The sequence below is a fragment of the Platalea leucorodia genome, assembly GCF_965183815.1.
Source record: "Platalea leucorodia genome assembly, chromosome: 4".
NCBI classification, from domain to species: domain Eukaryota; kingdom Metazoa; phylum Chordata; class Aves; order Pelecaniformes; family Threskiornithidae; genus Platalea; species Platalea leucorodia.
In genome coordinates, this window is record NC_138826.1 from 114,443,262 (window position 1) to 114,465,271 (window position 22,010).

Sequence of the window (22,010 nt, forward strand, 5' to 3'; positions counted from 1 at the left end):
CAAACACTGACCTCAAGGAAATGTGTTCCAAGGCGTGGGAAAAGAGGAAGAGTTTTGCATCTTGTGAAGGAAGAGGGAGAAGAACTTTGGGGTTTTTTTTTTTTTCTTTTTTTAGTGCTGAGCGGAAACAAAAGCAAAATATATTCTCCATGGAACTTAATGCCTCATTCCACAAGCAAGGGAATGGTAAAGACTGTGGGGAGAAGAAAGTTTTGGTGGTAATAGATTATGAAATTTCTCAGGGAGAATTGACATGGTTAAACAAACTAAATATTCTTAAGAGACAGAGGCTTAGCTGATACCTGTTCAGATCTTATGCTGCTTATTTGTATGAATTGTACCCAACCTGTATTGGCTCTACAGCTCCTCCTTTGAACGCTTGTCACAGGGTGCTTTTGACGGGTTAAGATGTTACGTCTGTTAAGGCACGAGCACTGAAACCGAAGAGCTGTAGAGTCATAAGCAGCAGTGACTGACCCAGCCCCTCTCATGTGGCCCTGAAAAAAGCATAGCTTACATTCCTTTTAGCGGCCTGATTGAGCTGGAATAAAAACTCTTACCTTTGGGGTGTTCTTTGTGCAAAAAGTCTCATCTTGCCTTTAGAGAATTTCTTCTGTGCTTCCACGGGCTGGTCCTGGGGCTGCTGTTACTTTGGTATCCGTTTTTATTGCATCATAGCTGTTGGGTTTTGACATCCCTGAGAAACTTTAAATCTGATGTAAGCGAGGTAGGACAAGTATTTACTTTCATCTCTATTTCAGGTGAAGGGCACACTGTAGAAATCTTCGCTCAATTCAGATGTTGCACTGACAGCGTCAGCGTCACATCCAGGATGACAAAATTCCTTTGACTTCAGAGCTGGTCTGTCTAGATTGTGTACTGTAGTGTGGTCACCTCTCCTGCATGAGTCAAAGGGTGGCTCTTGAGAGGAAATTTACCTGGACCTATAACCAGTTTTTGGTTTTAAAACAAAGGAACAAAGCCCACTTCCAGCATCAGAGCGGAAGGTTCATTCTACCTGTCTCATACTTGCTCCTGGCAAAGCTTTTCAGCAGAGCTCTGCTATGGCAGTGTTGGTGTTGCAGGTTTACTTCTGCTTGCTTTTGCAGATGAAGATGAGAGATGAGGTGGCCACTTAAACTGTTCTCTACATCTTTTAATTTAAGGCTAAATCTCTGCTGAATATCAGTGGTTCCACTTCTGGTTACTGCCTTACTGAGCGGCTCAAATCATTGGGACCGTAACAGGACTGAGTAATCTTCCTCTTGATTTTGGATGCCTTATAGTAAGACACTCTGGATTCAAGGTGTTTGTGCATACTTCCAACCAACCTGTTATTGTGGTGTTGCTGAATTCCCCCAGAGATTCTGAAGGCTGTCATCGTCTAGGGTGAGATACGTGTTTTGTTTTGCCTGAATTGATTGCATGTATAGATGGCATCTCCGAGAACAGCTACAATACATAACCTTTCCTGTTGTCCCCAACATGTGCCTAAACCCTATTCTGTAGGAAGCCGCTGAAGGTGGAAGGGCTACGCATCTTTGTACCCTTGTTATGCGATGCTACAGTAGTTTCCTGCTACAAAGGAAATATGCATGTAATGAAAAGTGGACTAAGTCTGACAATTCTTTTTGCAAGTTCTTTATAGCCATCTTATGGTAAGACCTTAAGTTTCTGACTCTGACCTGAACGCAGATTCAACCTAAATGAGGCATGAATATGCATCCATCAGTTTCTTGAACAAATCAGCAAAACTGGTGAAATGCTGGCAGTAAAATTGTACAAGAGCTACTAATACAGTTGTTATCTACAGTGTTGTGACAAAAAGGTCTGGAGGTGGGGAAAATGGTCTTTTGCTTCCTTATTTCAAGATATTTTGTATTCAGTAGATTGGCATGCATAGTTATGCTGCAAATTTTAAGAGTTTAAAAATTTTTAGATATTAGTAATTCTTTTTCCCATAAGAAACAATCATTGTTCACTTGCCCTAAAATGAATGGTGGTATTTGTCTTGAAAAATTGCAGAAAATTGTATGAAGGACAACTCAGGTCTTTAGTTACCATCTTGGCTTGAAAGGTCAACTACTTGTGAAAAATCAATCAGCGAGGAGATTGCTTAAATATGAAGATGGCATATTTTATATGCCACAGTTAATTTTTTACTGCATTTAGTAGCTGTTTTCTTCAGTAACAAGCTGCTGGATTTTTTTGCAGATATGTTGATTGATTCCGTTGAAACATTTCATCAACTAGTGTTGTAAAAACATTCTCTTAAAAATTATTTGCCATAGCTTTCTTTAGGAGCATCTTCCCTTTTAATCACATAGCAAGGTAAGATGAATAAGAGCTGTGTATGTTCAAAGAAAGACTTAAAGGGAAGATCAAGACTAAATGCCATGCTTTTTAATATACTTGTGCTGTCAGCATGCACAAAACCACCAAAACCTAGGACTGAAGGAATAAGAGGAAAATAGTGAATCCAGTAACCTGGAAATTATGCTTTTAAGCAGGGGGGTTCCCTGGTCATTAGTTTTGTTTCCTTGCTTATTTCTTTTAAGTGCCTTGCTTCCTTATGCTGTTTGTGTTTATATTGGTGGGTCTGAAAATCATCTTGTTGCAAAATATCTGAGGCTTATTTCTGTTTTGAATTATCAAGAATTGTTCCTGAATTTCCTTAACACTGTTAAGAAGCCTATTATTTGTAGCATGTGCTAATTTTAAATGCCTTTTCTGTTTTTGCATCAAGACATGCTTCCCAGCCTTCAACCCAAAACAGTTAATCTTCTAATCAGATGGTTTCAGACTAAGAGAAATTTTTGTGTTCTTCACTCATAGCCTATAACTGTCACTGCTACATTTTCACTTGATGTAATGTGTTCATAGTAGTCTCTGCAATAAATTGAGTGGGCTAAAAAACAATATCGTTCAGAGACAGAAAGTTATAATCCCAGTTCTTGCATGTGTAATAAGTATGCTGCAGAGCTTTCTAAAATACCTTAAAACATACATTAGTAACTTATTAACTAAAACTTGATTATGCTTTAGTAATTTAATATTTTGCTTTGTCTGTTTATGTACTTGCTCATCAACAGACCATAGATCTCTTTAGTATTCTCCATCCTTGTAAAAGTAGCCCATTACTGGGAGTAGGTATATTGCTTAACTATTATGCTGAACATAAACTAACTGCAACTGTGATTGACAGTAGTGCTAATTTAGGCTGGGATTAATGTGCAGATAGTATAAAAATAGTTTCAGAAATGAGGGAGAGAAAAGGAGACTTTTGAAGCAGTCAGCCCACATTTTGATAATATGTCTGTGTAAAGTTATCTTTAGTTATTAGCAGTGTGGGAGACATGCCTGGTTCTAACATTTTTGTTAGGGAAAATATGGGTTTGGAAAGATGGAAAACGTTGGTCTTACTCTGGCAGCACCTAATTCTTGAGAGTGTGCTCTTGTGGTTTGTGGTTTGTTTTTTGTTTTGTTCTTTTTTTTTTTTTTTTTAACCTGTTCCCAGTTTTAATGTATGATACTGAAGAAAGCAGGATGTACTCCTTAACTGGCTCCTTTCAGTACTGCCATGTGGCCTTCTCTGCATGAGGACCTACCAGCATTGTCTTCATTAACTGATGCTTATTTATTGGATATAAATCTCCAATTAATGCAATAACATGAATTCTCCTCTTCCCTGAGAAAATACCAAACAGAGTTAAGATGTTATAGAACACGCTATACTGTCTAATACTGAAACGATGGTGTTCTTGGTTCCCTGGGTAATTTTGGAGGGATTTTTCGTTTGTGGTTCGCACAAGCTTCCTTGAACGCAGTGGGGTTTTTAGGCCCATCCATTGTCCTGCTATGAAACACAGAAGACGGAGCTCCCGAGGGACTGTAGTTATCAGGCTCGTCTGTTAATCACGTCAGCAGAGATTCTCTTGGAGCACTTAGAGCTCAAGAGTTAGCAGGTGTTGCTAGAAGAGAATGCCAAGGTAGTGAAAACTCCTCCTTCTTATATCTCGTTCTTTCTATCAATTCAGCTTGCCATCTCCTTTGGGGGCCTTATTTCAGAGAAATAGGTTAAATCCAGACTGCTAGCCGGTTCCTTGCAGCCAAAGCCATCTATAAACGTTGAGATACGGTGAAGTTTTTCTTGTACAGAACTGGATCATTCTCCTTTCATTGTTTATGCTTGGCTAGTGTTTGGGAAGGCTTTTTCCTTCCATCATGAGGGCTAGGAATTCTTAAAAATAATTGTTGTTTGAAAGCTGACAGGAATATCTGGGGAAAGATTGACTGTGTCACAAGTGTATGCTGTTTCTCAAATACTCCTGAGGCACAGTGGTGAAAGGGATACTCTCAAAAATTAGTTTTATCTGTAATTTCATATGTATGTACTAAGTGTTTGTATGATAACTAATTTTAATTGTCAGCTTAGACTCTTTGGACATTATCTTGCATGTAGGTCTTTTCATGTTTTCATGCTGTGTTTATTTGCAACAACAGATGCAAAGCATTTAATGTACGAATGTAAACCGCAGGGATATTTGGGAGACTTAAATGCAAGTATGAGGCCTGAAATTATATTAAACTCTGCATTATTTGTGCTACTTAACAGGGGAATGAGGTAACCAGTGCTATCCCACATGGGACAGTTCAGTGTTGATTCACCCCAACTGGACCTCACTTCCCCAGAAACTTTGGGCGAAGCTGCACGGTGCCCAACTCTCCCCACGCAGCTCTTGTTCTGGCAGAGTGACTAAAGGAAACCCAGCTCGCTGTGTTCATTTATTCCTTGCCATTGCAACCTGGAGCTGCAAAGGCACCCCTGACTCAGAATAGTCCACCCTCCAGCTGAGTTTATTAAAATCGGCTTATCTTGGTGTTTCCCAGAGCCCTCAGTGATAAGAAAGTGGTATAGGGAAACTCCAGCTGGATTTGCAGGGACTTTAAGCTAAAATACTTCTGGAACCAAAGCAGTTGTAGAAAGTCAGAGCCCCACTTGAGCAGTGATGTATCTGAGTCTGCACTTGAGCTGTCTATTGACAAAGGCATCTCTGTGTTCATAGTACTGGTACAGAATCTGAATCCTGTGTAATCAGGCCACAGATAACCAGAAGATGGTTAGTTTGAAATTTTTGTGGTAGTTTAGTTCACATTGCTCCTTACAGGTACATTTTTCTCACTGTATAAAAGTACTAGGAAATTTATTCTGCCCTGGTAATTTTTATCTGAATTATTAGGATGAGAGCACAGCTGAACATAATTCATGTGCTTTTCTTCCCCTGCTGCTAGTAAGAACAATGCAATGTCAAGCTTATGATAGAAATAGCTGTCTTATTTCATGAAATGAGTGCATTAATACAACATTTTTAAAGTGTTTCCTAGTATCTTCTTTTATGCTTTGATTTTTAAGGTAACTTTCATGGGAGCTTTTCTTTAATTTTCAGTTCTTTGAGTACTTCTTGATGCACTTAGGCAAATTTTGCAAAACAAAATATGTTCTTGTGTGATTGGTGTTATCTCACGACTCTGCTGCCATAGCTGGCCCTGTAGAGCTTCCTAAGCCTGTTGCTGTTGCCTGCTGTCACATAGCAAATGAACGATGGGTGCCGTGGAGTATTCTACCAGCTGACGTTTGACACTGTGATATGTACTGCTCCTCAGGTATGGTCAAAAAGGAGATTCAACAAAAGATCACTGTTTTACTAACTGATGTTCTGACCATCGGAAATATCAGATAAGGCTTAGGAGACAGTTTGAGGGCTTTAAGTGAAGCCCTGGTGAAATATTTGTTGCACTTTCCTTGAAAAGAAGCCTGGAAAGGAGTCACAAGAACTTTTGTATCTTAAATAAGGTTCAGGCTTTTAAAGTGAGTTCTTCAAATCTTAATAGGCAGTACAAATATTTTCTTTAATCCACAAACAACGTTTCTATGGTGTTAAGCAGTGTGTCTTTACAGGCTTTCTAAAGTGTTAAATAGATGAAATAGATTGACTGCAAGAGTCAGAGATCTGTGTTTCCTGAACCGATTGGACTAAGTTGTTCTTAATATGGTAGGTTTCCACATGCTGGGTTTGAAAAGCTGGTTTGTCTTTTTGTAAAAACGCTGAAGTAGGTTTGTAGTGCAGACTGTAAAACCACTGTGGAAGTTGGAAGTATGTTTCTGAAACTCAAATTGTTTCAAAGGCTCATCTCCCCACTGTCACATGTGGTAAGTGTTTGTCACCATCCCACAAACCACTTCTGTCACGCAGTGAATAAGCAGAATTAAACTCGAGCTTTTCTAATGAGAATGGAACTTACGGCCTTGTGAATGTAGTTCTTTAAGTATGATGAATCATGAATATACACTTGCTTTTTGACCATTTTGTTCTTAAAAGAATATATAAATGAAGATTTTTGTGGTACCAGAATAGCAGTTCCAGCGAATATGCAAGGGTCACGGAAGCGTCCACTGTTATCTGCGGAGGCACCAGGCTGGATCTCTGATGTCCCTGCTGTTGGCATCCGAGTATCTTCTGGGAAGCGACTTGGCAGTTTACTGACTTAACCCAAATGAGTGCTGCTTTGTGCTGTAGACAGTTGTTTATTATGAATTAGCATGAAACTGGACTGTGACGGATCTTACTGGCTATCTTGTCATCAACTTACCATAGTCTGAACAAAATTCTTCTTCTGCCCTGTCATTACCCCCATTCTGCTATTGAGTACATTGTCCTCCTTCTGGTCACTCTAGGCTGTAACCTAGGAAGCACTGAATCTCTTGTGTCCTACAGCAGGCTGCGTGTGCACATCGCAATAGCTTTCTGCAGAAATTTTCTGTTGCGTGTAGGGCGAAATCGTCTGCCGAGTCTGGCACTTTTCCATTCCTGTGGTAGTTTATTCAAAGCTCAGTTTTTAGAATTCTTTCTTTACTCTTTAGTCAATTCTTTCTCTTCCAAACATGAAGTAGATATTATTCTATGTAGCAGATACTACTACAAATCATAAAGAGTACTACTTTTTTTGATTGCTCTCAGGACTGTACTTATCTTCTATTGCCCGTGTCACAGAACAGCTGACAAACATGCATTAAAAGCATGGATCCTAAAGTATTTTAGGAACAGATGTGTGTTAAAATCAACCTGTATTTCATTTCCAGTCTCTGCCTTGGACCTGGGCTATGTTAATCCTACTCTCTAGTCTGTTTAGCAGATTGTACAGCTATTGAATCATGCAGGGGAGATGGTTGTGCTGAATTCTCATAGCATCACTTTCTAGAAAATGAAAGCTGGTACTAGTTACTCCAGCCTTTTTGCTTATGGTAGGTCCAAGTTGTACCTGTGAAAGTGTTTGGTTTTGTGGTTTTTGTTTTTTCCTTGCATGCCTTTAAAATGGGCTAAATCAAAAAGGGTCATCTTCCTGCGGTGCTTTTTGATGCCTAACCTTTTTCCTGTATCACTTCCTCAAGTGTATCCTTTTTTATGCAAAACAACTTATGCTTCTACTCATGGTTTTTAGAGGTCCTTTTTTCTCTAAACTTCTTTCTGTTACTTTTTCTAAGCAGAGTCATGGCATTTGTCCCATAAAAATCAGTAAGATGGACAAAAAAATCCCCCAAAACTCACAACCAGGTTGAGATGAGGAACAATATACAAAATCATATTAGTGGCTGTGCTTGGAAAGTATCATTGTTTCTCTTTGCCTTTTTTTTTTTTAATCCCCCTGAATTGGAGGCTTATAGCCTATTTCAAACTATTTCTCAGTCTTGCAATTCTTAGCTGATATAGCTAAAATATGTGTATTTATTTTGCTGTTCCTAGACTCCTGGTTGTGTCCAGTCTTAGCACAGGCAGTGTTTTTTTATTTTGACATAGGTAAGGGCAGTGTTACATAGGACAATGTCTCCCATGTGAAGTGGTATTCATTATGTCTGTACTATGTTACAAACCAGTTTCTCTGCCTGCTAGGTTGTGTTGTGAATTTGTTTTTAGTGTTGCAAAGATGAGTGTAGCCTGCATGGAAGCTTCCTGTAACTGTTTCCATGTCTTTTCAAGAATTGAGTCTTTCTATTCTTCATCGTAGCAATGTTTTCAGATAATACATTTAGCAGCTCAGTCACTGTGTGGTCAGAGATTTACTGTCCCACCTCCAAATATTTACTGTTTTTTCTTCATTGACTGCCATTGCAAGTTTTTCAAAAGCAATGCACTTTAAGACAAAAAAAAAAAAAAAACCCAACCCTGTGTGCTAGTTCTGACTCTTTTTAGTGTTCAGTGATTAAATCTGTGATAAAGTCCTTGGAAATATGTCTGAAAACTGGTACTTCTTGATTTGCTTGTTTTTAATTTTACCTTGCCATTGGTTTTTGCTCTGTAAATGCCACTTCTATGGATTATTAGATGCATATTATTCAACTAAATTAATGTAAAGTTTTATCCACACTTGCATATAAAATTTGTTGGATTTTCACTATATCCAGACAAATGTTATAAGAGTGTTTTTCTGTATGTAGCAGAAATGCTAAATTTTGTGTCTTTTTTTTCTTTTCCTTTTTTTCTGGAAGAATTATTGGAGGGCTTGAGTTGCCAATTCATTTTTCCTTCTTTTTTTTAAAAATTGAAGTTTGCAGTGAGTCTCCCAACTATTTTAGTAGTTTCAGACGAATTCAAGAAGAAAACTGGCTTTCCAACCAAATTGTCTTATTTACGATGTCCTTCTGCCTGCATGTTGTTGCATAGTCAGTCATAAACAAGATTTATATTTTTAACTAACAACCAACCTCCCCCATTCCCTCCCTTCCCCAAAAGAAAGCAAGCCATTAACAAATTGGGTCTTCAAAGATGATAATCAAGCATCAAAGGTGGAGGGAGGGGAACATGAGCATCCTCTGTCCTTCTACCAGCGCAGAATACCACTCAATGGAAATACTAAACTACTTTGAAGCTACGTTCTCTGTTTTCCGCTTGATCATCTTATATACCACCACCATGACAGTGTCAATAGAGTGGCTGGTTTTGCAGCCACCTAGCTTTAGCTGGAAGCCAGGGTTAACTATCTGGGTTCTTCAGGTTCCTTTTTAAATCTGGATGTCTACACAATCTAAAATAACAAGCACTACTGGCTGTTCTTGTATTTGTTTTTTTTCAAAGAGAATTTATATATTTTCTTCCTCCTCAGTTTTAAGGTTGCAAAGGCCTAATTTGAGTGGGATGATAAAAGCTGTATTGCTCTTGTTATTTCCTAGGTTGCTGGAAGGCACGGGCTGGATTTTGTTATTAGAGGTTTTGACTGTTTCAAATTTCTAGGATTTGAAATAGATGGAGGGAAAAAATGCCATATTATTGTGAATACAGCAGACCTCCTGTCACTCATCTTAATTGCGAATGCCTTGTACCTGAGAGGCAGGGACCTTCTTTCTCTGGGTGTGCTTGAAACTCAACAGGAGTTGGCCGTTGGGAGTCGATGCCTGTTAAAAGTGAGATTTTGCTTTCTGTTCAGTTGTCAGTGTGTTGGAAGCCACGTGTTTCAGAGCAAAGTATCAGCTGCTAACAGCTGATCCTGAGCCAGCCTGCTCTGTCCTCTTCCTCCAGGTATTCTGAGCGATAACAGATTTTTCTGTTTCTCACAGGTATTCTTAATGCAGTTGTTGCTCCCTAACAGGGCAGTGTATTTCCTAAATAAAATACAGCTGTATTCCATACTGCTGCTGTAGTGGCTTTTCCAAAGTTCCATGTCTCATGATATATAGAGCTGGTTTCAACTTGGCTGTAAACTGCTGATGACCTAAAAGTGCTGGATAATTAGATTTTTAAACTTCATCGTAGTAAATATTCTTCTTATACTTCATCAGTGAAGCTAATACCTAGTGATGTTTCTGTTATCTTGAGACTTGAAAATATAACATAAATGTTTTATTTCAGAGGTTAAGAAGATTATCAACAAAATACAGAACAGAGAAGATCTACCCAACAGCCACTGGAGAAAAAGAAGAAAATGTTAAAAAGAATAGATACAAAGATATACTGCCATGTAAGTGTGATTTATGTGTTAATAGAAGACAAAGGCAAGTGCTTGTTATTCTTAATGTATTTTGAATTTTACTATTTAGCTATTACTGAAAGGCAAAATTGGAGATAATTTGCTGAAAGAATACTCTCATAAAATTTTTATTTTTAAATTGGAAGGCAAAGTAAGTGAACATTTGTATATTTTATTAGGACAGCTATCACCTAAAGATAAAATGTCTATCAAGCTGACATTTTCACTTTAGCTTGGAATAGTCTAGAACTTTACTAGGTGCTTAACTGTATTTTTTTCCTTAGGAGCATGTGATTCATGGTAGAAAACAAACAAATGTCAGCATAAACTCTAGATGAAATTTTAAGGAGCCTTAAGGAACCTGGCTTTGTGGTTTGAAGTAAAATAGATCTTTTTTGCTTGTTTGTATCCTGCAAACAGTGTCAGAGAACTTTTAGTGCTGGATTATCTTTGGTTTGTATTTTGCTATAGCCCAAATGAAATTGTGTTTAATGTACAAACACAGAAAACAAGAGCCAGAGCAGAATTTAGGTTTTAAAACCACAAATGTGTGGACATAACAGATCAGTGATCTGTAATGACAAGATTGCCTGTTACAAGCTCACTTTTTGTAGCTCGTGAGGCCACGTATTTCAGCAGCTCTTACTGCTTACTGAGTGCTTCTCAATGTGACAAGCTAGCAGTGAGATTAAAGGATAGTCTTCTGACAAATGCCATTTTTCATATCACAGAAGATTAGCAACAGATACATTTTACTCTGCTTAGCTTTCTCAGAAGTGTTAGGAGAAACCAATTTGATGTTGAAAATGGTCTTAAGCATCATTAGCTTTCATTTTCAAAATGTGTTCTAGTAATAAACTCCAGTGAATTACTGTGTGTTTCAGATTTGTTGTATACCTGTGTGCTCTGTTTTTCTAGTGCTGGAATTTTTACAGTTTATCAGCACTTGGAGCAACACTTCCAGCAGTAAACTTTGCCCTAAAGCCACAGGCCCTAGATTGTTTAACAAGGTGGGCATAGTGCTTGCTGTTGCAAGGAAGGAAAGGCAAATGTATTCAAATTTTGCTGGAGGATATATGTATAACATACCTCACATGTTGAAGAGTAGTGTGGTGCTAAGCTCAACGGCAGCAAAATAGCTAAATATCATTGGGGGTTTTGTGTTTGTTCTGTTTTTTTAGTTGGGAGGAAACGTATTTAATGGATGGAGTGAAAAAGAGAGGGGAAGTCGTTATTGTTGTCTTATTATTAAGAGTTTCCGTGCTGGCGTTTTGGTAGATCATGAACAGTATAGCAAAATCTTGGTAGCACCTAGGCTGAATCAATGAGACACTTAATAGCTAGTGGAGTAGTGAATGGCTGCAACTAGAGTGGTAGATGTGCTTTTCTTTCATCTACATAAAACCAAAAACTGAGTCATTGGAATCTGAAAGGGTACACAGGTCACAGTGGGGAAAATGAGCAAACCTCAAAGCTGACATTGAGGAAAACTGAACACATTTTCAGTTAAAGCAAGAATATCTTCAAACATCCAAAGGTTCCGGCAGTAAAGTGATGGGAGACCAGCTTGACAGAAATGAAAGCTAGATGTTTTGGAGGAGGAAGGGGGATGATATTTTGCCTCTCTTATAAATCCAGAAAAGAACTTACAAATGTAACTTAATTGGAGATTAGTGCTGTATTTATCAGAAATTGCTACTGCTACCAGAGAGATCAGTATCTCAATACTAACTCAATACTGACTTCAGAGTAAAAGATGTGTGCGTGGTCACATTACAGTTTACTAAGCCATCTTAAATGATAGCTAAATGAAACATGGTGTTCACTCGTTACCTGAAGACACCAATTAGTAATTTTGAACTGAGCCTTTAAACTATATATAAATATCCAAGCACTTAATCTGCTGAACCTGGAACCTGCAATGCAATTGTTCTTGGAGAAATCTATTCCAGACCTAAAACTCTGAAGTTGCTGAGCTGTGACAGATACAGGCAGGCTGGAAATGTTGACATTTGGAAACTGCTCTAGAATTTTGGATCTACTGTGCTGGGAAGATAGGAGCCCTCGTTAGCCTACCACTTTAATTGGTCTGATCCACCATTTAAAAATAGTTTTTAGTATTAAGTCTGTGACACCATTGCATGCTTATGAAGTGTTCTTGCTTTTACATTATGAGTGTAATACAGTGTAATACGTTTTAAGTGTTTCTCTAGGCCTTTTATGTGAGAGTGTGATGTCTTTAGATCTCTGATCTAAATGTCTTGTAATCTACACTTGGGCTTTTTTAGGAATCATTACATGGTAACACAAACATTTTTTGCATGTTATCAGGACTCTGTCAGAAAATTTCATGATCTTGGAAGCAAGTATCTTGGAAGCTTTTTGGAAGAGCTTTCTGTATAGAAATAACTTAGCATGTACTTCTTGTGGGCATGGTTCCCTGTTTTATTACCAGTGATGTTTTGACAAAAAAACCCCAAACAACCATATTTCCTCTTTTTAATAGACTTGTTCTTTATGTTTTTTCTTGAATTTAGCTCTATTAAAAGTTTTAGCAGCTGTTCTGTGGTTGAGGAATTGACCCTGGGAGGAGAAAATAACAGAAATTGCTTGATCAGATGCTGTTTCTGTAGATACTCCTGTTCCCCAGTTTGAAGACTTTTTTTTTAATCTGGATTTCCAATTTATTGCAATACTAAATTAACTAAACCAGCCTATATTGTAGAGATAGTTTAAATTATTTTTACGTGCTAGGTAGGAAGTGTTGGCATCAACAAGAGCTGGAAGGACTGGTGAACCTGCCAACCACCTACCGTCCTTCTTAGTAAGAATCATTAAGTTGTTTCTGTATTAAAAATGCACTTAATTTTTTTTTGATGCCAAAAAGAATTCCAAGATGTTCAGTTTATTCTGTCAACAAGTAATAAAGGCTGTTTTTAAGACTGTTGAGTATTTTGGTCTCCAAATATCTGCTGGTTTTATAAGAAGCTTTCTCTGAGAGAGTCAGTGATGATTGAGGCAGAAACTTTAAATGTCAAAATCCCCAAAAGGAAGGAATCTGCTGCTTCTGGTTTAGAAGTGCCCCAGCAAAGCGCTCAGCCCGGTGTTTGGGGGACAGAGGTCAGGCTGTGCCTGAGCAATAAACCTCAGTGCATGTTTCATGTTGGTTTCACCTGATGGACTCCTCCTTGGCAGAGACTTTAAGACCTGCCAGCTGCTTTAACTATGCACTGGTGGTTTATTCTTTCTGCTTTCTGGAAATGGACACAGTAAATGTGCCTGTAATTCTGACCATCATGGTCTGTGTTAATCTTGTGTAACTACAGTTTTGATTACTTCTGATCAGTTGAATTTTGCCTCTTTGTAATGAAGCGCTCTTGGAATTCCAGTAGTTGGTACTCTGTAAACTGGAGCATCAGAAGCACATAGCAGTAGGAAGCTACTCTCCTTATCCCTACCTAAGTTGGTTTACCCATAAATTAAATTGACTGACTTGCTTGTGTGACTTATCTTTGGGAAACATTCTGTAATGCTTAAATTTCTTCTGTATGTATTATATGTACTATATATATATTATATTTACTGTTACATATTGATTTACATGTGTTGCAATTATTGTTTAAAAAAAAAAACAACAAACCATTCTTCTTTTAGTTGATCATAGCCGGGTTAAACTCACCTTAAAAACTCCCCCGCAAGATTCAGACTACATCAATGCAAACTTTATTAAGGTATGTATTACTACCTTAGAAGTTCTTAAGTTCTTTTTAAGCTTTTATTTCATATCAGTGCAGTTTTAATATTATAGTCTGAGATAAGAATTTAAAGCTGTGAGAGAAGATTTTCTTTTAGTATGGCTTGAATACATTTGCAAACATGATGCCATTTACAAAGCAATTTTTAAAGTTTTAATATTACTCTAAGTGTGTAAGTATAATATAAAGTACCTCATTTTAAAGTGACAGGTAACCAAACTGGAACTTTATACCATAGGAAAATTCAGATACGATTTTTTTAACAGTTGAGACTGTTAAAAATACCAGATTTTGAGAAGCTGTTTTTAGGGATAAGAAATGAGGTGTTTGACAAATTGTGTATATTAATATGCACCTCTTGCATAATTCATGGCAGAAGTGTGGCAATGGAATTATATCTAACCACTTTAGAGAAGCCAGAATTTGGCTAAAACCCTGTTATACTCTTGTTTCAAAGTGTGAATATCTTGGATTTTCCTTGTAGCCTTATTCTGATGCTGCTTCTACATAGTAATACTTATTCAGAAACAGGTGTTCCTATAAATCTCTTTTCTTGAATGTTTAGCTTAAAAAGCTGAATGTAAATGTCTTCAAGCTTTATATAAAACAAATTCTAAAATTTTGGATTTTTGAAATGTGATATTGCTGGGAGGGGGGAACTTAAATTTGTTCAAGGGGATGCTTTTTGGCAGAAAGACTTTCAAATTTTAATCATTAAATATTTGACTAATGAAGAAAATGCACGCTTAAAGGGAATCTTCAGAATCTGAACATACAGAAGCTTAATATTTTCTGTTACAGTCTCTGGCAGCACAGTAGCTTTTATAGTCTTGGGCCCCCTTGAAACCAGCAAAATTCCCACTAATTGAAATGGGATTCATATTTTATATTCACCCTTCCTGTTGGATCAAAAAAAAAAAGATATTCTAATTTTACATGATTATAACCTAAAGCCTTCTTTATTCAGTGCAGATAAATTTTCTTTATAAACACTAATGGTTCTTTCGTGCAATCCTAGGGAGTACATGGGCCAAAAGCATATGTTGCTACCCAGGGACCATTAGCAAATACAGTAATAGACTTCTGGAGGATGATATGGGAATACAATGTTGCCGTAAGTACCTACTTAAAAACCAAAATTGGGTATTATCTTATTTCATGGCACAGTGATTGTGTAGCTTTTGCCTGAGCTGGCTATTATGATTAAAAATGTTGACAGTGATTTAGTCCATTTACTTCTCAAATCTTGTTTTTGTAGTTTAAATAGTATTAATGATACATAGAATTCTATTTATTCAATTTAATAATGTGAATTCAAAGTAATAATTTTATTGAATGAATGTGAAATCATGCATATTTATGAATAGGTTGGTGCTTGGTTACATCTGTCCTGTAGGAGACCTTGCAACTCTGACTTCGTGTGGACTGACAAAATCAGATGCAGAAGTGGCATGTGAAACAAAAAAAAGCCTACCTTTCTATTTATGCTAATTTTGGGTTACTTCTTGGTGTCTATATTCTACATCTGTTTAAACAGCTCTTGTCAGGAGTTATCCAATTTTAACAGTACTTAAAAATTATGGTCAACAAATTATTTCTGAAAATACTTTTTTTTTTGTTTTATCAGACACTTAAATCATGGTTACTTATTGTAACAAATATCTTACTTGTTGGTGCATTTTTATTGTGCTATTCACATTAATGTATCTGAACTAGTTTCACCTAGGAAATCTAATTCTAGTTTTTTTAAATAGGTTTTTGCACCTATCTTAGTCTATGTCATTTTAAGCAAATATAGCTATGTTTCTTGCAGTTGGCAAATGGTTCTGTATTTTTATGATTAAGTTTAGACTTTACAGTCAGCCTGAATAATTAAATAAGTTATTTTTACAGGATTGCAGTGAATTCAAATTAAGTAGCCTTAAAATGTAGTATTAGCATTCTAGATTATTTTGTGCGGGATAAGACTTGGGTGCTATTTTAAAAGAGCATGCATCTGCAGGTAGGAAAATAGTATTAATTAGCCTCTTCAGTAGGAACCAATTAAGGAGTATCAGTACCTGCCCAGATAGAAGCAAGCAGTAAAGCGTTGGTGAACTTACCTGGTCTAAAACCAGCTAACTTCGACCACCTTTTTTTCTTTTCAGATAATTGTAATGGCCTGTCGAGAATTTGAAATGGGAAGGGTACGTATACCAAATACAAAACTAAATAAGCATTGCCTGTGCAAGGCAATATACCAATACCTGTGAAGCTTCATATGCCAAATCCATAACTGTAAAAATAATCTGCCAGATTGAATGAGAATGCCTACCCTTATATTTGCATGCATAGAAAATAGTGAATGTGACTGCTTTTTTTTTGTTCTGTTTATAGCGTTACATTATTATTTAGGAGTTATCTCAGTGGAATATACATGTTTGTATACAGAACTGTACCAATGGTCTGCTTTCTGGTCATGTCACTATGGAAAAAAATCTTGCTCTTTGTGGGACATAGGCCAACTATCAAAATCCTGAGTCCTTCAGAATTTCCTATCAATTGATACAGCTGCAAAAACATTCTTATGACCTGAGAAGGAAGAAAAAATGTGGTCCAGAATTGTGAACACGAAGCTTTCACAAAAACTAAATTAGCGCTCATTGCTTCCCTCTGTATGATGCGTGCTTGCGCATATGTAGGCAGTCACGAAGTTCACATCCTAATTTTCGAAGTGTCTTTTGGTTGTACTTATTGGTCATCTGGGTTTTTAGTTTTGGTTTTGTTTTTCTTTTGGTATCCAAAAGAAAAGACATTTTACTATCTTAAAAGAAGTCCAGCAAGGCACCAGTGGGCAGATGTTAAGGAAAAGCAGCGAATAAGAGAGAGAATAAAGCATTCGAGATTATCATTTTCTCTGCTCTGTTAATCATCATCTTTCAGTACTACACATGAATTAAATTAGGATTCTTTGCTTTAACAGAAAAAATGTGAACGTTACTGGCCTCTGTATGGAGAAGCAGCGGTAACTTTTGGACCATTTCGTGTTTCTTGTGTAAGTATAAAGGTTTAGAAATTAATTTTGAAGGATTTAATGCTTTTGTAACTTAAAATAACTGTTCAGCTGTTTGTATTAAGAAACAAATGCTTTTTTTAATTGTTTGGTACCAAATTTTACATGAAGACTCTCAAAGGAATGCAATGGAAAACAATATGTGTATCTAAGCTGTGTGGTTTTTTGAATCCTCCACAATTTTTTTCATTTTTTTTAAAAGTAGGGAACCTGTGTATCTTTTTATGTATCATTTCTTCAGCTTTACATGATGTAGTTTTGAATGTCTGTACCATACTCAAGAAATCAAATAATATTCATACAGTTGTTTCTCTCTGTTATGACTTGTGTGTTCTGGATGTGCATGAGAAATGAAAGTAACACTGGAATAGGATATTTTCTTTAAGTTACATAAAGTTAATTAGCATGACTAAAGAAAATGGAAACTCAACTCCTAATTTTTTTTTTAACTTGTTTCTGTTGGTAATAAATACAGGTTTATTTGAAAATACTTCCTTTGCTTCTATTGTTGCTTTTAAAATCAAAACAAAAATGAATAGCAGATCACCATGATGTCTGCATCTTTTCCTGGAGAATTCCTGGGGGGTACCTGTCAAGTAAGCCATGATTCCAGAAAGATGGAGGAAACCTGAATGTTTCCATTGCATGTTGTGTCAGTGTTATCAGGAGTTCTGATCTCTGAGCATAACTACCAGAGCCTCTTCCAGTTCTGATACTTGCTCATAAACGGTAACGTAAGGCTTTCTGGAAGATTAATAGGCAGGAAGAGGGACTGTGGATATCTCCTACACCAAACACAGCAGGGAATTGAAAGTAATTGTTCTTTCGGCACCTGTCATCTCAGCATCACACAAGAGTATACCCCAGTGGGTTTTTGCAATCATCTTTCCTTGGTAGAAAAAGCTGGATAGTAAAAGTAGTCATGGTGCAATTACCATTTCACAAAAAAGGGGACCACTTACATAGCAGAAATTGACTTCATTAATTGTGAGGTTTTCAGGGTACGGGTGAGGATACAGTGTGTGGGAGCATAGCCACCCAAATCAGTATGACGGGCATTCCTTAGGTGTGGGATAGTATCCGGTTGCCTTTGTACACACCTGTTTATGTATCTTTATTCCTTCTTGCTTAAAACACATTGGTGGCCTGTTTGTCCAACTTCTAGCTCTTGGAGATGTGATCACATAGCCTTCACTTCTAGATGACGCCAAGGACCATCATCCTATCACACTGTGTTGAATGACAGCCTAATTAAGGGAAGAGAACAGAAAATAAGCCGCATATAGGATGATCCTTCTTGTACTTGTCAGCTTCTAGTGACGGACTAGCAGGGCTTCCTTAATTGGGTGTTGCCCCTGGATTATCAATATTTTTATAATGCAGTGCATGGTGAATTTGACAATTTTTTTTGGTTTGGGTTTTGGTTTTTTGTCATTTATTCTTTCTGACATTCACATCATTGTGTTGTTGGAAGACAACACTTCCTTGTGTCATTATTTTTAATCTTGTCACCCGGTAGGTTAATCAGGTTCTGTTATGTTCTGTTAGTTACTATTAGGATATGAATGAAACCTGGCGTTAAAGTATTGAGTATAACTATTGTCAGTATAAATGATCTTACTGTGAACTTTTTACAGTGGAGTTCGTGATAGGTCTTAGCTTTTCTCTTACTCTAAAGCAGTGGAATTGATCCATTCCAAATTGATCTCAAAGCTGTTTTTTTTTCTTCTCCTTAACTCAAAATTACATGGGTTTGGACAGGCATTGCTGCTATTTTCTGGCTGAAGTGCTTTAAGGTGTTCAGAAAGAGCTAGCATGCCAGTTTATCGAGCTATTCTTAATCCTACTTTGAAATAGTTTACCAAGAATTAAGTACACTTCAAGTTCATCTTGTCAGGAAAGCCTATACTTAAAAACTTTAGTCTATAAAGATTCTCAGTACCCTTTTCCTACCCTAAATTGATTTAAAAATTGGCTTGTGCGTTTATGGTATTTTGTGGGTTTTCTTTCTCCCCCCGCCCGGTACCTAGCAGGTGATGGTCACATACCTGGCAAGTATTTCTGAAAAGGAATTATGTGTATGTTGTAACTGACTTCCAGCTACAGCTGAGAATGTATTACCTGCTAGCTATGCACTGTCTCCTTTAAACCTGCAAGGTGTTGCAATTGTCTTCTTGATGGAAAATGGCAGATTCCCAGTAGCAGATAGGAACACATTAAAGCATATATGCAGTCTCCTAAATTCACTGTGGGAAGCTGTAATGCTAAGCCTTTAAAGGCATCTTCAAATTGTGATATTACCGATATTTTAAGTACAGTAACATTGTTTGGTGTCTACAGTATAAACTTTCCTTGATGTTCCAAAGGCAGACTTGAAAATTCTGGGAGCCTAGAAGCTATGCTTTTTGGCCACAACCAAGATAATTACAATGATCCATTCAGATGCACCCTTAATTGAAAATAATAGAAGGGGAAAAAATGAAAGGAGGTGCCACAGGATAGAGTGATAAGAGGCTGAAGTTTATACAGCAGAAGCATTATAGAAGGATGGCTATGGGAGGCAATCTGCAAATTAATGTATGGAGAAATAAAGCAAAAGTAGTACTTTGAAATACTCTTACAAGTAGGAGCTAGACAGAACCAGGTCAGACACTTATTGGTTTGAAAACTCACATTTTTATTTTAAGTAAAAGTAACATCTTTCACAGATATCTTGTGTAGCAAGCTATGTTGCCACTGTTTTAAAATCAATGTTTTGATTTGCCCATCTTTTAGGGAAATTGTAGATATAAAACCAGTAAATTAAAAAATAGGCACCTGAGTTTTTAGTTCAGGTTTTTAGTTATATCCTGTATGCTGCATATTGATCTTTTTTTTCCCAATTCTTTACTGTTTTCTCATGTTTAGGAAGCTGAGCAAGCAAGAACAGATTACTTCATTAGAACATTATTACTTGAATTTCAAAATGTAAGTATATGATCACTTCTGGTCTCAACTTTAATGGTTTCTCAAAGGTCTCTAAAATGACACAATGGAGGAAAGTCATGAAAATATCTTTGCTTTTTTAGGTGCTGACTCTGTATGTATGTAAATCATCAAGTTTAGAAGTGATGTTAAAAGTTTAATATATACGAAAAGAGTAGTGAAACTCTTTACTTGTCTTTTATGTATGTTCTTGGCTAGCCAAAGGTGTGTGGTGGTCTTCAATACCATGTGTTAACAACTAAAAAGCTTCTGGGAGAATTTCACTGTTTACCCCGACTGAAAATATGACGACAAACTGAATCAAACTTGTCACCCCCCACCCCCCCCCACCCCCCCACCCCCAATTCCTCTAGTTAGCTTCTTTTGTGTAAAGGATGTATGCCCTATACTTTCATATATTGTCAAGAGGGTTTTACAATGTTAAAAGATATTTCTGATGCCTGTTCATATACTTGTATTGCCAAATAAAAATAAAGCAAGAATGACAACAACTTCTTGATTTATTTTTTTTGCCCGAAGGTTCTCACTCTAGCTTGTAAAAAGTTACTCTTTTTAGAATTGACATAGATACGAAAAATGTGGAATGTTCTTGATTAAATCGAGTTGCGTTGTCTTTTTGCTTGGAGAGCTTCTGCATGGGGGAATTGTATGTAATATATTCAAGGGTCAAGATAGAAATGTACTTTTAGAAGTGAGCTCAAGACTTTGGAATTCTTGAAGATTTGGTATCCTAGTGTTCAAGATGTAGAACTGGCTTACCAGACAAGTATTCTGGTAAACCAATTCATTTACACTATTCGTTAAGTTGGCAACTGTAAATGGTTACAATTAATCCCTTTATGGAAGAAACTGAGTTTATTCATCTTAGTGAAAACATATGACACAAACTACTGTAAAACATAAGACCTACTTCATAACCTGAGTATGTTACGTTAATTGTGAAAATTGTCATATTTTCAGTGAAATAAAAGCACTTGCATTCTCATATAAGTGTTAAGAATGAATGATTTAAGCCTTTCTTGCAAACTTACACTTGTCAGATTTGAAGTGACTGTTTATTTTTCTGAAAAGCAACTGTCAGTAAATAAAAATAAGTGTAGAGCTGTCCTGCAAAAACATGAAGGTTGACAGTCTGTTTTACAGAATACCTGTCATTTTAATTGGCATCTTGTATTGAGAAATGATTTATTTCAGGTTAGTCTCACTTATGGCTATGTTTTCTTTAGCAATGCTTTGTTCCATTTCAATGACTAATATCACAACAGCTATGAAAAGTGTTTAATCATGAGAAGGGTAATTTTGGGAGGTAATTTTTTTCTGCAGTAGCTTCCCAGGTGCTTGCAGTGGGATGCATGACCTTAATCAGTTCGTTTCCGTTAGTGTCCTGCATGCTCATAACTGACCTTGCTATGAAACTTTTTACATAGCAGGAATTAACTGCATAATAACTGTGGGGTTTGCAACATTTTTTGAAATGGTGCACTTAAAAACAGAACTGAAAAGATATTAAAAACCCCAAAGCAGAACCTATATTACTTTTAATACCTGAATATCATGACAACTGGTTACTTCAGAAACTGTAGCTAATTTATATTTTACTTGCATATACTATACAAGCAAATCATGTTTAACTACTTGACTTCCATGAGTTCTGTTCCAGTTAATTTTTATAGGATGCCTGTGTACTACATAAAACCTAAGTAGTAACAAAAAGCTATGGTTTGTGCTATGGTTTTGATCTTAGCAAAGAGCCCAAAGTTTATGTTCCTTTAAGGAGTAATGTAACTGAAAGGGTTAACGAGATATGTTGATATTCAACCTATGCAGCTTGATAAAATGATCTTTCTTCACTTACCTAGCAAATTTGTTTCAGGATTTCTGTGAGCACACATTTTGATAATGAATTGCAGACTCTTCATCTTTGGAGAATTCTAAGTGTAACCTTGAACTGTGGAGGAAAATACATATTTGTGACATAAAGTAATATCCTTTTTAAGTTCACTTTCTGGTTTTCCAGAATAATGAAAAGTTTTGTCACTTCTGTAAAATTTTCAGTGGAGTATCATACAAAATACTATGCAAAAGAATTCAAAATTCATATAAATATACAGTTATTCTAGTTTCTAGGAGGAATACCGGTTTGACTGAAACTTGAAGATTATTTTAAGCTAAAACACCAGGTTCTTTCTTAAAAAGTG

General features: G+C 36.7%; 1 protein-coding gene across 4 annotated transcripts in view; it reads left to right on the plus strand.

Moving 5' to 3' along the window:
- The window catches only part of PTPN12 (protein tyrosine phosphatase non-receptor type 12), an 86,338-nt gene that overhangs the window by 24,179 nt on the left and 40,149 nt on the right, over nucleotides 1-22,010 (plus strand). For 3 of the 4 annotated variants that reach the window (XM_082310683.1, XM_082310682.1, XM_082310680.1), the window contains exons 2-7: nucleotides 9,903-10,011; nucleotides 13,675-13,751; nucleotides 14,794-14,889; nucleotides 15,923-15,961; nucleotides 16,738-16,809; nucleotides 19,735-19,794. In XM_082310683.1, the coding sequence (XP_082166809.1) occupies nucleotides 9,903-10,011; nucleotides 13,675-13,751; nucleotides 14,794-14,889; nucleotides 15,923-15,961; nucleotides 16,738-16,809; nucleotides 19,735-19,794 (453 nt within the window). Of the gene's footprint in view, nucleotides 1-5,575; nucleotides 5,665-9,902; nucleotides 10,012-13,674; nucleotides 13,752-14,793; nucleotides 14,890-15,922; nucleotides 15,962-16,737; nucleotides 16,810-19,734; nucleotides 19,795-22,010 lie in introns of those variants that run through there. The other variant, XM_082310681.1, reaches the window with a different exon arrangement.